Source organism: Ctenopharyngodon idella, chromosome 3 (assembly GCF_019924925.1).
Source record: "Ctenopharyngodon idella isolate HZGC_01 chromosome 3, HZGC01, whole genome shotgun sequence".
NCBI classification, from domain to species: domain Eukaryota; kingdom Metazoa; phylum Chordata; class Actinopteri; order Cypriniformes; family Xenocyprididae; genus Ctenopharyngodon; species Ctenopharyngodon idella.
The window spans coordinates 4,027,930-4,047,136 of record NC_067222.1 but is presented as its reverse complement, the minus strand read 5'-3'; the positions used below and the strand labels follow the sequence as shown (position 1 = coordinate 4,047,136).

The 19,207-nt window shown below is 40.2% G+C and overlaps 1 protein-coding gene across 2 annotated transcripts in view; it reads right to left on the bottom strand.

Moving 5' to 3' along the window:
* Nucleotides 1-19,207, bottom strand: part of LOC127509339 (uncharacterized) — an 82,791-nt gene that overhangs the window by 48,374 nt on the left and 15,210 nt on the right. For both annotated transcript variants that reach the window (XR_007929205.1, XM_051887965.1), the window contains exons 2-3: nucleotides 16,091-16,444; nucleotides 15,467-15,553 (exon numbers count right to left, since the gene is read on the bottom strand). Coding sequence is in view for 1 of the 2 variants with exons in the window: in XM_051887965.1 (XP_051743925.1) it covers nucleotides 15,467-15,553; nucleotides 16,091-16,444 (441 nt within the window). In the remaining variant the exon portion in view is untranslated. The remainder of the gene's footprint in view (nucleotides 1-15,466; nucleotides 15,554-16,090; nucleotides 16,445-19,207) is intronic.

Genomic DNA, 19,207 nt, shown 5'->3' with positions numbered 1-19,207 from the left:
GGCACATTTCTCTGCTAGAGCACGCTTTGCTCATTACCCTCAATGGTGGGGTGGTGTGGGGATACTTGGAGGTTCCCCAGGTGGAGCATGTGTCACGGAGACACAGCCAACGCCCACTAACACCAACGCGTCGTCACCAGATCTCCACACTCCGCCCACTCGTTCACTCTCTCCTGAGTACTGATCATGAGCACCTACACCTCATCTCACGAGCACTATAAAGACTCTTACTCCCCACACTTCAGTGTCTGGTCTCGTTGATACAAACCTGGACTCCTTACCCGCTACTTACCTGTGTCATCCTGCTGTCTCTTCTCCGTCTCCATTGTCCTGTTCTCCATGTTCTCCAGCCGATCACCTATTAAGGAAACACTTGATTACTCTCCAGCTAAATGACTGTATGTACGTGCTTGCATCTCTACTCACCCCATTTACTGTTGTCTCCTGTATTCATGCCTCTGATTAATAAACACCTGCTTACCTCTCTGTCTCTGTCTGAGTCTGACAGAAGACCAGACCTAATGCAGAGCTCCACGAACACATGTGAGGATCGTGCACCGGATCCATTAGCCACCTTGGTTGACGCTGTACGATCCTCATTACCACCTCCATCTGCAAGCACTGCACCTCCTTCTCCTTCACCCAGCACTCACCACTTCTACTGCTGCCTCTGTAAGTCCCATGGCCCGGCCAGCGACATTCTCCGGTGCGGCGGAGGATTGCAGTGTGTTTCTTCTACAATGCTCGCTTTATCTGGAAGCACAGGCTCATCTTTTCTCAACCGAGCGTGCGAGGGTGGTGTTCATCATTTCCCTGCTCTCCAGACGAGCATTGCAATGGGCTCAACCCCTCTGGGAATCCAACGCACCAGTCACAGCCACCATTAATGATTTCTTCAGCCATTTCAGAGAAGTATTCAGACAGAATACCGCCGATCTCTCCGTACATGACCAATTATTCAACCTCCGCCAGAGTGAGGAAACTGTGAGTATGTATGCGCTCCGATTTCGTACACTAGCGGCCGCTAGTGGGTGGAACGAGACGACGCTGATAACAGCATTCCGCCAAGGACTCAACCCTCAAGTAAAGCAGTTAATGGTTGTGTACGACCCACCCAGCTCCAAGTTTTCAATGTCTCCAGAGTTTCCTGAGCCTCTAGAGTTTTTTGTGTTTCCAGAGTGCCTGCCCAGCCTCCATCTCCCTCCTTCGCTACCTAAGCCAGTTGATTCATAAGCCCTTCCTCCACTGGTTCCTGTTAGTCCCTCGGCTCATCCACAGGCTCATGTGTTTTTTTTGTTGTTGTTGTTGTTGTTGTTGTTTTTTTATTAGGAGCACAAAACATACAACATACGGTGAACACAAAACACAAAAACAACAATAAAACAGCAATGATAGTAACAGCAATGATAGATGAAAAATAGGCAGAAATGACAAACGGGTAATAGAAGAAGTATTTAAGTAGTAATAGTATGTATAATAATAATGATAATAATATTTTGTGATGACAGCAACAGTAATATCAATAATAATAATAACAGTAATAACAGATAATAATAACGATAGTAATACTAAAGATGGTGATGATGATAATATTTTGTGTTGACGGCAATAGTAATATCAATAATAATAATAGTGATATTAATACTAAAGATGGTGATGATAATATTTTGTGATGACGGCGACAGTAATATCAGTAATAATAAAAACAGTAATAACAGTGATAATAACAACAGTAATACTAAAGATGGTGATGATGATAATATTTTGTGTTGACGCAATAGTAATAATAACAATAATAATAATAACATTTATATCAATAATAATAATAACAATAGTAATACTAATACTAAAGATGGTGATATTATTTTGTGATGATGGCAACAGTGATATCAATAATAATAATAACAGTAATATCAGTAATAATAATAACAATAGTAATACTAAATATGGTGATGATGATAATATTTTGTATTGACGGCAATAGTGATATCAATAATAATATAATAATAATAATAATAATAATATCAATAGTAATGCTAAAGATGGTGATGATGATAATATTTTGTGATGACGGCAACAGTAATATCAATAATAATAACAGTAATAATAATAATAATAATAATAATGATAAAATAACAATAGTAATAATAATAATGTAATAATGAAATAATGACACATGCCCAACACATACCACACCTCTCCTAGCTTCTGTGTCAGTGTGCATGTTTTTTTTTTTCTTTTCTCTTTTTTCTCATTCACAGTACAATTACTATTTGTATATATACGTATGCCTAAGCTGAGGTGGTGCATTAAAAGAATGGTGTGGTACATGAAAATCAGCATTCGGTGCATTAAAATCATGTGTGGTATATGTTGGGTGTAGATTTGATTTAGTTATATTTATATATTTTAAATATATATATTAATTTTTTTAAATTATTAAAGATATTCATTAAACCGTTACCGTCCTTATACAAAGCAAAATATCATCAATATCATGCATTATGTGAATAGTGTTTCAGGATTTCCAGTTCAAGAAGATAGTTTTCTTGGCGATGGCTAAGGCTACGAGGAGCATCCTTTTGTTTGTTATTTCCTGATTGAGAGCTGATAGATCACCCAGTAGACAGAGTAAGGGGGATAATGGGATGCGGCAGCCCAGGAGGCGGGATAGGGATTCAGTGACGTCTTTCCAAAAGTGTTTAATGGGTGGGCAGTGCCATGTGGCATGGATATATGTGTCCGGACAATTTTGTGAGCAGTGCGAGCAAATTTCTGAAGTGAATCCCATTTTAGACAGCCTTTCCCCAGTGTAGTTTGTTCTATGAAGAGTCTTATACTGTATGAGCTGAAGGTTGGTGTTTTTAGTCATGGAATTAATATTTTTACAAATTTGAGTCCAGAAGTCGGTATCCGGAGCAATCGAAAGGTCTTCTTCCCATTTTATTGTTGGTAAAGTTAGGGTTTTATTTGAATTGGTTATAATTTTGTATATTTTGGAAAGTAATTTTTTCAGGGAGGATATATTAACTAAATCTGCTAATGCGGAAGGAAGGTGAAGATTGATGGTTCTATTGTTGATTTTGGATGAAACAGCTGATTTGAGTTGCAGATAATTGAAGAATTGATTCCTCTCGATACCGTACTCCTGGACTAAGTAGGAAAATGAAACAAAGTTGTTAGACTGAAAAATGTGATTAATATGTGTGATGCCCTTTTCTGCCCATTTATGGAAATTGAGTGTTTTTTGTTGCTTGTGAAATCAGGGTTGTTCCAGAGTGGGGTGAGTTTAGATGGGGCCTGATTGGAGCTTGTGATTTGATGATATTTCCACCAGGCTGTCAGAGCAGAGGCTATTGTCAATGCTTTGAAGCATGGATGATGTTTAATGGACTGACTGAAAAATGGGATGTCTGATATGTGCAAGTTTTCGCAGAGTGATAATGTCTGACTGAGTGGGGTGAGTCCATTTATATACGTATTGAAGTTGGTTTGCTAGTGAGTAATGGTGAAAATGTGGGGCTTCTAATCCTCCTAAAAATTTGGGTTTTTGTAAAGTGCTTAATTTTATCCATGGTGGTTTATTTTTCCAGTAGAATCGGGTAATGATGGAGTCTAAAGATTTGAACCAAGTGAGAGTAGGTTGGGTTGGGATCATTGAGAATAAGTAGTTCATTTTTGGAAGTACTGTCATTTTGATTATAGCTATTCTGCCCTGGATGGAAAGTGGTAAGTTGTGCCAGCGGTGAAGGTCGTCTTCTAATGTTTTCAGTAAAGGAGTGAAGTTGAGTCCAGTCAGCTCTGACAGCCTGGAGGAAACACTAACGCCAAAATAAGTGATGTGGCCTGTGCATAGAGGAATGGGTGATACCTAGACTACCACATCCCATTTGGTTTGATGTAGTGGAAGAATTGAAGATTTATTCCAATTTATTGCATAACCTGATATTGTAGAGTATAAATAAATGGTTTTAGTTATTTTTTGTAGAGATGATTGAGGATTTTGCAAAAAGAGTAAAATGTCATCAGCATATAAACTAATCTTATTTTGTGTTTGGGGTGTGTGGATTCCTCTGATGAGTGGGTTCTGATGGATGGCTGCTGCTAAGGATTCAATGAAGATGGCGAATAAAGAAGGAGAGAGTGGGCATCCTTGCCTAGTCCCCCTGTGCAGTGTGAAGCTTTGTGATGTTAGTCCATTGGTGGTGACTGTGGCAGAAGGTGCTGTGTATAAAATTTTAATCCAATTAATAAACGACTCCCCAAAGCCAAATTTTTATAATGTGGTGAATAAAAAGTTCCAATTGACTCTGTCGAAAGCTTTTTCTGCATCTAAAGTGACTATGATGGTATTTTCCTGTTGTAGTGATGAATAATGGATTAAATCGTAGTCTGTGTGTGTTGTTGGATGCCTGCCTACCTTTAATGAAACCAGTCTGATCTGGGTGGATTATGAATGGGATAATTTTTTCAATTCTATGTGCAAGAACTTTACTGATTATTTTGATGTCTACGTTGATGAGAGATATAGGACGGTAGTTTGACGGAAGGGTTGGATCTTTATTAGGTTTGAGGATACGTGAAATAGTGGCTGTGTTCATGTGCACTGGTAATCTTGAGTTTTCTTTTATTTCCGTTATTGCTCTGATGAATAATGGAGATAAAATGGACCAGAAGGGTTTATAGAACTCAGCAGGGAAGCCATCGGGTCCTGGTGCTTTATTGTTAGGCATTCGACTCAGGGCGATATGGAGTTCTTTTTCTATGATTGGTTTGTCCAGTGCGCTGATTTGTTCTGTGTTAAGTTTTGGAAGTTGAATATTATTGAAAAATGAATTAATATCATCTTGTCTTGTGTTATTATCAGATGAATAAAGTTTAGCATAGAAGTTTCGGAATATTGTTTTATTTTTTTGTGGAGAGTTGGTAGGCTTCCCTGCTGAGTCCTTAATAGTTGCAATTGTAACTTTTTCTCTGTTTCTTTTAATCTGATTGCCCAAAATATTTACTGGATTTGTTGCTATGATGGTAGGTTTCTTGACGGAGTCTATGAATTAGAAATTGAGTTTTTTTTTATTGATGATTTCGTTTAGCGGGAATTTTTGTTTTCCTAATTCATTATATGAATTAATTCATTCATTATATACTTCTGTTGGGTTATTTGCATGTAATATTTCAAGTTCTTTTATTTTATTTTCTAGTCTGATTTCTTCTTGTTTTTCTATTTTCTTTTTATGGACGGAGAATGAAATGATTTTACCTCGTAGTATTGCTTTGCCTGTTTCCCAAAGCAATGAAGCTGATAACTTTGGTGAGTCGTTTATTTCTAGGAAGGATGTCCACTCTCTTTTAAGATAACTGTCAAACTCTGGGTCTTTAAGGAGTGATATGTTAAAGCGCCATCTACTGATGTGTTTATGTAAATTAGCTGGATTCCATATGAATGTTACTGGAGCATGGTCACTGATGCTGATGGAGTGGATTTTGTGCTCAGAGATATTTGGTATGATTGAATTGCTAAAAAAGTCGATTGATTGATTGAAAAAGTCGATGCGAGAGTAGCTATGATGAACTGGCGAGTAAAATGTATATTCTCTGTCAGTTGGATGCTGTAGCCTCCAACCATCGCCAAGGCCAAAATCTCTCATGGACTGTATTATTGTGTTAGTGGACTGCCAGTGTCTTTTATTACTTGCGGATCTGTCAAGTGATGGGTCAATTACAGTGTTAAAATCGCCTCCTATAATTACCAGGCTGTTGGAAAAATTTGAAATGGAAGAAAAAAAAGTGTGGAAAAAGGCAGGGTTATCTGAATTTGGGCCATAAATGTTGGCAATTGTTACCGGGTTATTGTTAATTGTTATGTTTATGATAATAAAGCGTCCTTCTGGGTCTGAAATAGTTGTATTATGAACAAACAGAATTTTTTTGCTTATCAAGATACATACTCCTCTTTGTTTTGAATTATAAGTGGCTGAAAATGAGTGAGTGAATTGTGCTGATCTTAGGGTGTTTTGTTTTGAATCTGCAAGGTGTGTTTCTTGTAGTAGACAAGAAATGTAAACAAGCCATAATATATTATGGCTGGGATGATATTGTTGAGGGAAGGGTTCTAGTAGAGCCAGGGGGTGATGTCCTTGTCTTTGAATAGCTGTCCATCAATATACAATTTGTCCACTGTAAGTATTGCTCTTTTGCCTTCTTTTATCATTTGCTTGCGGATGGGGATTAGCTGTTTACGTCTATGGATGATTTCTTGTGGAAACTGGTCATTAAGTCTGTTGTGAGTGCCCTTTAACTGTTTGCCCTGCCGATGAACCAGTTATTTTTGTTTAAAATGTTCGAATTTAACAATGATTGGGCGGGGTCGTGTGACGTTTTTTCTCTAGATGGTGAACACGGTGAAAAGTGATGTTGTTGACAGTTTCTGTTGGGAGTTTGAGCTGTTTAACCATAAAATCCTTGACTGCTTTCTCGGGTTTGTCAGCGGGTGGTTCAGCGATGCCGGTGAAAATCAGGTTGTCCCTCATGCTGCGTGCTTGTAAGTCCAAAATTGTTTCTTTCATTGTTTTATTTTCGGAGGTGATGGAGGCGAACTGAGTGGTAACAGTAGACAGTTGCGTTGTGAGGGTTGTAACGGAGTTCTGGAGTGAACTGTTTTCTTGTGTGAGCGTGTCGATTTGTTGTTGGCTGTATTCCAGACTGTGGCGGAGTTGTTGAAATTCTTTGTTCTTGTGAAATACTTCTATTAATGCTACTCTGGCGTCCAATCCGGATAGTTTATTGACTATGGGTGTAAGTATGTCGCTTACCTCGGGACAGCAAGGGGGGTGCGGAAATGTGGGTGAAGAAGATGCGCTGGATGAAGCAGGTGAGCCCGATATGCGTGGCTTTTTAGCTTTTTAAGAGCGTCCCATGATGCACAGTCTATTGTAGCATTCGTCGATGTAGTCTTCTAGGTGATCCAGATCTGAATTGTAATCCAGTTTATTGTATTTGTGGGAGGTGAAGTGAACAAACAAATAAACAAAAAAACAAAACAAAACAAAAAAAAACAAGAAAAGTTTGCTGGCTTCTAGCAGCAGCGTGCTGCCATGTTCAATCACGCACTGTCTCGCGAGAATTTAGCGTTCACAGAGCCATTCTCCTAGAAATCACTTTTCAACTTCTCAGACGCATCCCTGCCACAGCTCCGACGACTCTATGGGACTGGAAAACCTCATCCAAAAAACCATCCGAGTGGCTCAACGTTTCTCAGCATGCTCAGTGTTAACGCCCACTGCCAATCCTCTGCCCATCACACCATCTGTCGCCCTTCCAACACCTGAACAGATGCAGGTGGACTCCTACCGCCTCACCCGAGCGGAGCGTCAGAAAAGAATTCAACAACATCTATGTCTTTACTGTGGGAGAGGGGACCACTTCATCACTGCCTGCCCTATTTGACCACCACGCCCCGTGGTGAGTACCATCCAGTTACCCGCTCGTACTGCTCCTCTTACTAGAACTACTGTCCACATCCTAAATTCTCATGCATGTTTTTCAGCGCAAGCCCTCCTCGATTCCGGTTCAGCAGGGAACTTCATCAGCAACCAGATTCTCCAAAAACTGAATGTACACCATAAACGATGTCAGCAGGATCTCCGCATACAGACCATCCAAGGAAAGCCGCTGGGGCGTGGTCGCATCAGGCATTTCTCCCCCACACTGATGCTCCGCATCAGCTGCCTGCACTCGGAGGATATAACGTTCATTGTGCTGGAAGGATCCACCGCAGACATCATCCTGGGACGCCCGTGGCTTAACCAACATCAATCACATGTCCAATATGGGTGAGATTCTCAAATGGAGTGACAATTGTTTCACGAACTGCTTATCTTCTATCAAGAAATCTCCTACGAAGCTGCAACCTTCTTCTTCTTCTTCCAACTCCGAAGTTCTCCCTGTCCTCTCCACGTCCATCGAAAGTCCTGAGACGGATCTGAAGATTGAAATCCCTCCAGAATACTGGGCGTTCCAAGATGTGTTTAGCAAGCGGTTGGCAACGCAACTACCACCTCACCGGCCATGGGACTGCGCCATCGACCTGCTGCCTGGGGCTACTCTACCCAAGGATAGAGTTTACCCATTGTCCATCCCGGAACAAAAGGCCATGAAGGAGTACGTCCAGGAAGCCCATAAACAACGGTTTATTCGACCTTCTACATCCCCTGCTGCTTCAAGCTTCTTCTTTGTGGCCAAGAAGGACAGAGGCTTGAGGCCGTGCATTGACTACCGCCATCTCAACTCCCAAACTGTGAAGTTCAGTTATCCCCTTCCTCTGGTCCCGGCTGCTCTGGAACAGCTACGTGGAGCTCGCATCTTCTCCAAGCTGGACCTGCGGAGTGCGTACAACCTTATTAGCATTCGCCGGGGGGATGAGTGGAAGACCGCCTTCATCACACCATCTGGCCACTACGAATATCGGGTAATGCCATATGGCCTGTCCAACTCTCCCTCCGTGATCCAGAACTACATGAATGAGGTGTTCCGGGAGTACCTCCAACGGCTCGTGATTGTCTTGTAAGACTGAAAATATCTTAAGATATTTTAAAACGAACAAAGACATTTGCTTTACTGTTTCAACCCCCTCTCTCTTGCTACAAGGGCCATTTGGAAGGCACAAAGGTGTTGAAGGTGATCAAGGCCTGTAGGCCAAAATGTATATACATCGGGGGTCTACAAATGGTCACACCTTTAGTACAGTGGGGGAAGTTTTAATTTCCTGATTGGTCAGTTTGAATGTCTCATATTTTGGTTTCAGTCACATGGTCAAGGAAGGGATAAAAGAGGATTGTAACTGTTGCTCTGGGTCTTTGATTCTTGGCTTTTCTTGGGCACTCTCTCTGGCCCTCTCTCTCTCTCTCTCTCTCTCTTTCTCTCTCTTTCTCTTTCTCTTTCTCTCTCTCTCTCTATCTCTCAGGTAACTTTTGACATACATGCTGGGTACGATTAATGGTATATGATTTTATCATCTCATACATCTATTTTGTAACTATGTTAAGTGTAACCATAACCAGATATTGTCATTAAACTCTTTCATTTACAAATGATGCGCTAACTAGTTTTGATTTAGTGTTAACATTAATGTGCTCCATATTGCAATACAATATTGTCACACTATAGCAATGCTCTCCCACATATTTTGCTATTGTAACTGCACTTATTTCCGTCGTTGGTATAAGTTGCAGTGGGTGGTAATTGAAAAGAAATGTACAGTTTTCTACCATCTTGCTGATAACGTTTCTTTAGTCGCTTGGCAACCCTACAGCCTGAACCCCTGTAGGAGGTCCACCCTTACAGTCTACATCAATGATATCCTCATCTACTCCTGGAACCTGGCCGACCATCGCCACCACGTCTCCCAGGTCCTTGAGAAGCTGCGCCAACACCACCTCTATTTCAAGCTGGAGAAGTACGAGTTCCATACCACCTCAGTCCATTTCCTGGGATACATCATCGACTAGCATGGTATCCAGATGGACCAGATCAAGGTGGAAACCATCATCAACTGGCCTACACCCACTACCATCAAGGAGTTACAACGCTTCCTGGGATTTGCCAATTTCTATCGATGTTTCATTCACAACTACAGTCTCCTCAGTGCACCCCTTTCTTCACTCCTCAAAGGCCAGCCCAAGTCTCTGTCCTGGACTCCATCAGCCCAAGAAGCATTCCAGCAACTCCAAGAAGCTTTCCTCACTGCCCCGATTCTGGTCCATCCGAATCCTGAGCTCCCGTTCGTCGTCGAGTTGGACGCATCCTCCACTGGGGTCGGGCCGATGTTGTCACAGCGGCAGGGTGATCCCCCATGACTCCATCCATGTGCCTTTTTCTCCAAGAAGCTATCCCCGGCGGAGCAAAATTATGACACCAGGAACAGAGAATTACTCGCCATCAAGTTAGCTTTGGAGGAGTGAAGACACTGGCTGGAGGGAGCCAACCATTCGTTTGAGGTCATCACTGACCACAGGAATCTGGACCAACTCCAAGAAGCAAAAAGACTGAACCCTTGTCAGGCTCGCTGGGCTCTCTTCTTCACAAGGTTCGATATTATGGTTTCCTACCGTCCTGGAACGAAAAACTGCAAAACGGACGCCTTATCTCGACTATATCAACCTGATCCAGAAAGTTCTGTCCCCGAACCGATCCTCCCTCCAGCCATGCTTGTCAGCCCTATCCAGTGGGCCATCAACCAACAGATAACCCAAGCTAACGCCTCTGAACCCGCTCCGCTGGGAGGTCCTGAGGGGCTCCTCTACATTCCACCGGCCCACTGTCAGCCCTTCATTGACTTAGCTCACCCAGGTAGTTCTCGTACCCTCTTGCTTTTGCGGCAACACTACTGGTGGCCATCCATGACCCAGGATGTCTCCCGACACATCAAGGGATGCTCAGTCTGTGCCGTTGCCGATACTCCTAGGAGGCTACCAGAAGGCAAGCTTCTGCCACTACCCATTCAGACCAGGGACCTACCGCCTCAATCTTCCACCACAGTACCATATATCACCTTCATTTCATGTATCCCTACTCAAGCCCCACACTGAACCCTTATCTCCTTCTTCCACAGATCTTGGTGACGATGCGGTACCTCCTCCTCCCGACATTGCCAAAGAGGAGACCATCTACCGGGTGTGGGCGATCCTTGACTCTCGACGACGGGGTCCACAGTTGGAGTACCTCGTTAACTGGGAGGACTATGGCCCAGAGGAACGCTCCTGGGTAAACCGTCACAACATCCTCGACCCCTCACTCCCTACTCAATTCCACGCTGACCACCTGGACCGTCCTGCACCTCGTCTCTAATGGCGAGAGCTAACAATGCTGCTGACCAGGCTGCCTCCACCCTGTATGCAATGGCCATCATGCAAGTATATCAGACCTTTCGAAGCATTTAAAGACTAGCACGAGTGTAGTCCTGATCCAGAGGTAATGCAGAAACTGCATGCACTCAGTGACTGACTACACCCTACGAGCTACGAAGGTCAAGGCACAGGCTCTAGGTCGGGCTATGTCTACCATTGTGGTCCAGAAGCACCACATGTGGTTGAAACTTGTGGAGATCGGTCCCTGTACAGGCTCCTGTTCAAGATGCTCACGTGTCCAACATCAAGTTCATGGCGATAGACCTGAAGGACACATACTTTCATGTTTTGGTCTTTCCTCGGCACAGGCCGTTTCTTCGAAGGACAAGCATACCAGTACAAGGTTCTCCCTTTTAGGTTGACTAGGTAATCCTAACCCATTCACAAATGTTGTTGTGTGTGCACAGAGTCTTGGTCCTCAAGCAACTAACCCGACTGGAACTTTGTGTCGACTGGAAAAAGAGCAAGCCATTCTCAGTGCAGAGCAACTCTTTTCAACAGGAAAAAAAAGTTTTGCAATGGCGTTCAAGTGCATGAATAGCGGTTGGCGCTCTGCCTATATAAAGCGGCACTGAACGCCAATTACACTGAATCGTTCTTCAGATTCTTGACTTGTCACTGTGTGAACAAGCCCAACATAGAAGTTGGTCGCCATAGTAAAGCACAGATTCGTTCATCTGACAGAATCACAAGCTACTATTGTGAACAGTGCGCGCTCCTCTGCTGTATGACCTCCGTGGTCGTGTCAAGATGGACAGGAAACTCAGGGACGACCACAAGGCTGGATTCTAGGACTGAGACAGACACTGGTCTGGACTCATGTACAGAGGTGGACTCAGGATTGGACTCACAGATTTAAGCAAGCTCAGGAGCAGATTCATGGACTGGAGCGGGCTCTGGAGTGGATTCATGGACTGGATTCGATATGTGCGCAGCCCACACACACCAAATGGCTGTGGCCATAATGGTCAGAGCTGCAATCTCTGAAGGCTCAGGCGTGGCAGCCATCTCACCTGAGGGCTCAGGCGTGGCAGCCATCTCGGCTGAGGGCTCAGGTGTGGCAGCCATCTCGGCTGAGGGCTCAGGCGTGGCAGCCATCTCGGCTGAGGGCTCGGGATGATCTGCTGAGACGTGACGAGGCTCTGGAAGATCTGCTGAGATGTGACGAGGCTCTGGAAGATCTGCTGAGATGTGACGAGGCTCTGGAAGATCTGCTGAGATGTGACGAGGCTCTGGAAGATCTGCTGAGACGTGGCGAGGCTCTGGAATGGCTGCAAATACAGGAACGGACTCTGATATGGCCATTACGTGAACAGGATCTGGTGAGGGAATTACTGGGTTTGGGAGTGCGGAGAGTACCGGGGTTGCGATAATCAGACTGGAAGGCATAGAAATTTGTGACGGTACAAGCTCTGTTGCCATCGGAGCTTGTCAGAGTTGGCCCTCCCCCCAAAAATTCTTTGGGTTCTTAAAGTACTCTGTTTCCCCCACGGTGAAAGATGAACCACACAAAATTAGGGCATAGTCCATAAAGTCTCTTAGACTACAATTAAACTTCCCTTCTGGAAACCAGGATTTTAAGGGCTCATTTAGTCCAGAACGGAAAATGTCCTTCAAAGCCACATCATCAAATGGAACTAAAAACTAACTTACAGAATTGGTGAACATATTCCTCAGTAGATAAATGTCTTTGCCGAAGCTGTAGTAGCTGGTCGACTGGATCCATGGTTGGACTGGAAATGCTCATAAAAGCCGCTGGATCTTGGTATGGCTGAGTATTCTGTAATGTAGGGAGCGGGACAACGGAGTTGGAGATCCACGTGCAGGCTTTATTTACAGGAGAGCGTAGTTGTACAGGCAGTAAGTCAAACACCAGCAAACAGTAACAAGTCAAGTCAAGTCAAGTCACCTTTATTTATATAGCGCTTTTTACAATGTAGATTGTGTCAAAGCAGCTTTACATTGATAACTGGTACATTATTTGGCTGCACAGCAGCTCTTAAAAGAATAGTGTCAATGCAGGCAGATCAAAGCACTGTTGAATATCAAATGTCAAGTCAAATGTCAAGTGTCCCCAACTAAGCAAGCCAAAGGCGACAGCGGCAAGGAACCCAAACTCCATCAGGTGACATCAGGTGGCAGACAAGTGGCAAATAGGTGTTTAAATGGAGAAAAAAACCTTGGGAGAAACCAGGCTTAGTCGGGGGGCCAGTTCTCCTCTGGCCAACAGTGCTTTGTTACGATTCAGATAGCTATCATAAGTCCGACAGGATCGCAACATTCAAAGTATTTATTCCAGTTCCATCCAATTGAGGATCGTATTCATCACGGCGGTATGGACGGTTGTTGAGGAACTGTGTCGTGGCTGTCGTGTCGATGAGGCCCTCACAGTGGATGATCTAGTTGACTCAATCTCTGCTGATACTTCAGGGCTGCGTTGTGGTCGTGTCAAGGTGCAGGTCCTTGGTCTCACCTGGATACGGCCCGGATCCGGTTTACGGCCCGGATCCAGCAAGCCAAAAGTAATCCAAACACAGGCAATGGTCAAGGCAGGCAGCAAACGATCATCAACAAGGAATCAGTCCAGGGTGAAAAACACAGGCTAGGTTAGGCTAGGTTAGGTTAGGCTAGGCTAGGCAGAACAAGGAACAGACGGAAATACACAGAAACAAGGCAGAAACAATACTCAGCAGTGTGTGTGAAGGAGTGCAGTTTATAAAGGGAACCTGATGGGAAAGAGGTGTGAGTGTGATCAGTGCCTAGATGAGGGACTGTGGGAAATGTAGTCCAGAGTGAAGTGACTGCGTGTGTGCAATGAAAAAGTCTTAATGGTGAAATGGAGACCTCTGGTGGGGAGTGGAAGAAGCAGCAGTGGGTGGAAATGTGACAATATGTGTATATATATATTACATGTATACTTTTTGTTATAGATATACACTTATCTTTCCTATATATACTGAAAGCTGTGGAATAAGCTTTGCATTTCAGTACATGATATATTACATTTATATTTATGTATAGGTATGTTTGTATCTTTACTTCTTTATGTATCTCTGTATGTTTGTTCTGTTATCTTTTCTCTTTTTTGTTTTTGTTTTTGTTCCGCCTGTTGGCTTCTTGTAATGTTATGTCACCTTTCAGTCTTTCAATAAAAAAAAAAGTAAGTAAAAAAGTAATCATTTAAAATATTAATTATTTTCAACTTGACAAATTTAGTTATTTGAACTTACAGTTTAATAGTTTTCAATACCAAAGTTTATGTTCATGTTACCTAATTTGGCTTTTTTTTATTAATTCAACCAAATAAATTATTTTTATCTAAATTGTTCTTTTATGTCAGTTGTAAATAATTCTTTTATTTCAAATGTTTCAGCCATGTTTCGGTTTATTCCCATTTAAATTCATTTCTACTGCAAATAATAACTGATCTGATTTCAGCCACTGAAACATATCAACTGCAAATCAAATCAAATACATTTCTCAAAATCTGAGCTCTAATTAATGTTGATTTTATTATTATTATTATTATTGAACATTTTTTTGTTTGAAGTCACCATTATAGCGAAAAACGTTTGCTTTAGTTGATCACTCGACCCTTGGCTCTTCTTAAATGACTTCTTTACACTAATTGCAGCAGTGTTTCATTAAGAACACTTGTGCTTTGATAAAGTAGATCAGCTAAAGTTGTCTGCTTTTACATCATTCAAATGCTTGTTGTACAGTGATTTAAATTAATGTTTAAATGACTGTTTGAAAGCAAGTTTAGAGGCTCTAATAACACTAAACACTAAAAACCTTACTTTACCACAACAAATGTGTTTTCTAAACACAGTATGAAAGCAGCCAAAAAAGTTAATTGAAAAATTCAAGGATCAATAGTACAACTAAAGGAAACTCTGTTCACAAAAATGGTGACTTCAAAAAAAAAAAAAAATATTATTTTCAAATATAAATAAATAAATAAGTGAAGCTGGTAAAGCTGTTTTTGGAGTTGTTTAATCATACTCTGCTGAGATCTTGAGAAATTTAATTTAATTTTTTGCATGTTTTAGTGGCTGACATCAGATCAGTTATTATTTGCAGTAGAAATGAATTTGAATGTGAATGAAAAAGTTCTCAACTGAAACAATTCTGAAATATTTGAAATAAAATAATTATTTATTTGGTTTAACTAAGACAATAAGTCAAATTAGGTTAAATGAACATGAGCTGTGGTATTGAAAACTTAAAAAAGTTTACTTTATTTTTGTAAAGTTATTCCAACTAAACTTTATAATTTCAAAGAACTACATTTGTCAAGTTGAAAATACTTCAAATTAAATTAAACTCAGTTGAGTCAATGTAAAAAGATAACTCAAAAGTTAAAGAAACCAACTTTTTAACAGTGCAGCTGAGTTACTGTTATTTTACAGCATTTTTTATGAAGTTTTTGAGAACAGAATTTATTTAATAATATGACATTGAAAATAAAACATAACTTCATTGTGTAAGAGCACTCTTGTTCTTATAATTAAGTAGATGTTGTGTCATTTTGAGATGTACTTAAAATTAGAAACACTCACCTTCAGAAACACCCCAGAAGACAAAAGCAAAAAACATGATCACATTTGGGCAGAAGACTAGATACAGATGAAGGCAGAGGAATGAATCTAGAGAGAAAATACAAAATAATTACATTTGAATTAAATGTGCAATAATCTTAAATAATATATCTTTAATAATAATATTCTTAATTGGCTTAATTTTAAATGATGAAATAATGTTAATTAATAAAAGCTCTAAATGGACTTTAATACAGATTATGTTGTTCAAATGTTTACAACAGTCTGTAACCCAGTGCTTCTCATGGGGACCTCTCACCATTGTACATTTTGCTTGTCTCTCTCATCAGACACACCCAATTCAAGTCTTGCAGTTTCTACTAATGAGCTGATGAGTTGAATCAGGTGTGTTAAATGAGGGAAACATACAAAATGTGCAGTAGTGGGGGTCCCCAGGACAGGTTTGAGAAACACTGCTGTAACCATTTCAGCGGCATGTATTGACACAGACAAACACACACACAAACCCAGGGGTAAAATGACACATGACACAAAGAGTGAATCAGCCTTCATTGGTGAGTGATTTCTCTCTTTCTACAGACACACACATTTTATCATCATCATCTTTCTTATGTGTTTGCTTACCAAGTAGACTCAATTCCAAACTAGTTTTAGCAGAGAACACAGGTGTCTGTTTTCTGTAAATGTTACATGTGTATTCTCCCTCATCTTCAACTCTCAGATTGTCCAGGCGGAGGGAGAAGTTTCCATGTTGAATCTCATCAGTAAATAAATGAGTTCTATCATGATAATCCTGCTGCTGGGCCTCTGGTCGACTCTCACCATCTTCATACAAATGAACCAGAGTCTCTGAGTCTGTTCTTCTCCATTCCACCTTCAGACCCTCTGATCGTAAATGTTTATAACAATAACAAGGCAGAACCACTGATGCTCCAAAAGGAACAACCGGAGGAGCAGAGGTACATTTTACAATCAACCCTAAAAAAAACAAAAATACATTTTGTTTATATTGTGAAATTTTGTTAAGTTAAAAGAAAAGTGAAGTTTTGTACATCAAGATGCACCAATGTATCTAGAGACAAAATAAAATAATTATTTTTGTATAATGCTTTTTTTTTTTTTTTTTTTTTAATTATCAGGTCAACTGATTTAGTTAACAAAAGCTTTATTTAACAAAGTTACAAAAGCTTTATTAGTAACATTTTAGTAAATCTAGTCCTAAAACTTCTGTTAACTTTCTGACTGAAATGTTGTTATTGTTTTTCTTTCTCTCTAGATTATAAACATTCTACGTTTTTATTTTGATATTGGACATTTCTTCTGTCTATTTTTGTTGTTCTTTCAAATAGAACAAATACAATTAACATACCACAGCCACAAAGAACATATAGACACTTTGCTCTTTCCCCGCCAGCGTTTTTGAAAAAAAGTTACCAGCCAGCGCCAGCATTTTTGATCATTTTCACAAAAGTTTCATGGCCACCAGAATATTTTGTTGTATGAATATCTGAACTGGCAATAGATCATAATAAAGAACTGGACCCATATTCTTTAAGATTCTAAGAATCCTCTCAGAAAGCTCCTAATTTAGCTTAAAAATTTAAGAGTGATTCTGGACCAATCTGAGAGCAACTCTGAGTGAGGACAAGACAAAACTTTTATCTTAGTGAGGAGGCGGTCCTGACCATGTTGCTAGGTATGACACAGTGATTGGTTGGTTGTCTAAGAAGGGAAAAAAGAGTGGTTTTTTTTTTTGGTTTTTTTTAAGCAGGATCTATTAAGCCTTCACTTCACTTCACTGGTTAGATGAAAAAATAGCATTTAATGTCCATATTGATAATTTGCTGAAGAAGCTTAAACCAAAATTGGGGTTCCTCTATCGTTTAAAAAATTGTTTTCCCTATGAGGCCCGAAAGAAGCTGGTTGACTCTGTCTATCATGCAGTGTTGCATTTTGTATGTGGTGCGGAATTTCGTACACATCACTGTATCCTTTATGAATCTTTATCATGATCCTTTTTGCATCATAGGAGGAATTTGCATATGTATATATTTATTGCCAATGTGCTTCTTGGTAAATTACCATCTTATATTACAAAGTTTTTAGCTTTTTATAGTAATGGTTAACCCTCTGGAGTCTGAGGCTGTTTTAGGGCCCTGGAGAAGTTTTGACATGCCCTGACATTTGTGGTTTTTTCAGTTGTTCATAAACACATTAATGGCAAAAGTGTCATTGCACTGTATTCAGCACGAACTTGGCTACCATAATATGTAAACAACATGTACGTACATGTTTGTATTTCTGAAGGAATAACGTTTATGCGTGGTTATTGAAAAAACAAAAAAACTTAAGTCACTGAAATAAGGCCAAAAAAAAAGACATCTGGGTATTGGAGGTTGCAGAATAGAATTTTTGCTTCAAAATGATGTAAAAATTATCCTGCCTACTCATTCATATAAAACAATAGAGAGATTTAAATTTTTCTAAGACACTTTTTGTCAAGAAACACAGTATGCGTGGAAGCGTGAATCTTCATGAATAATGCTGTGATTCACACCTGAGAAGACAAAAGATCCACATAATGAGCTAATGACCTGCATAATAATGAGCTCTTTCAGTCAGGCAGGCTATGTGAAAAAACCCTCTGTGATCATGTCTCAAGCTCATCAAGCTGTATATCAAACATACAGAAAAAACACCAATCCTTTGAAATATTATTACAATTTAAAATAATGGTATTCTATTATATACTTTAAAATATAATGTATTTCTGTGATGCAAAGCATCTGAACAGTCATGTTACCTCTATGGCATTTCATATAGGCTATATTAGCTTAACCCTTTAAGACCTGAAGGCTTTTTTGAGTTTTTTTTCTGAGCGACATACACAAAAGTAAAGACTCATAACTTCAAAACTGTAGCAAGGAGAGTCAAAAGGTACATATAATTTGATAGAACACTTTTTAAATTTTTAGAAAATATAAATTACATTACATTTGGACATTGTCATGCTGAGAAACTGCTGATAAAAGACAAAAAATATATATAATCTTTTTTTATAATTTTTCTTTTTATTTTATTTAACATGGAATAACTCAGGTAGGCAATAAGATCGGAGAAAAATTATTTTTTGGTGATGCTCTCCCACATGTGAGATTCATTTTTACGCAGCTAGATGGTGCCCACGGGCGGTAAACTCCAGTTTAGAGGCACTTCTCAGCATTCGTTAGGAGTTTTTCAAAAAGTTTAGATGCATTAAAAAGTTTCTAAGCTTTAAAATGATACCTATTTTGTTATTCCACATTGGAAAATGAACATGGATGGGTCCGGGAACATTGGATACACACTGCATCCCGGAATGATGAGAGACATGTTTTTAGCCAAATATGTTACATCATTCCGTGAGTAATATCTTGTGATCACCGCAATATATTTTGGGTTCATTGTAATCGTGAGAATCTGCTTTAAATAATAATGTGCCATTTTCTATGATCTATGCATTTTTCATGAAGTTATGAGCATGTGAAATCTACATATTTGTATTCAGTTAGCAGCTGTGCTGTTTTTGTTGTAAACGCATATTACTCAGAGAGATTAGAGGGTGAAAACAATGCAACAGGAGCATGTTGGAGGCTTGATCTAAATGTGTAAAGTCTCTGGTTTTGTATGCAAAAAGAATTTTTGTGCTACCTATATGGGTTCAGTTTTTATGGGCTCTTAAAGAGAAACACGAAAACGGGA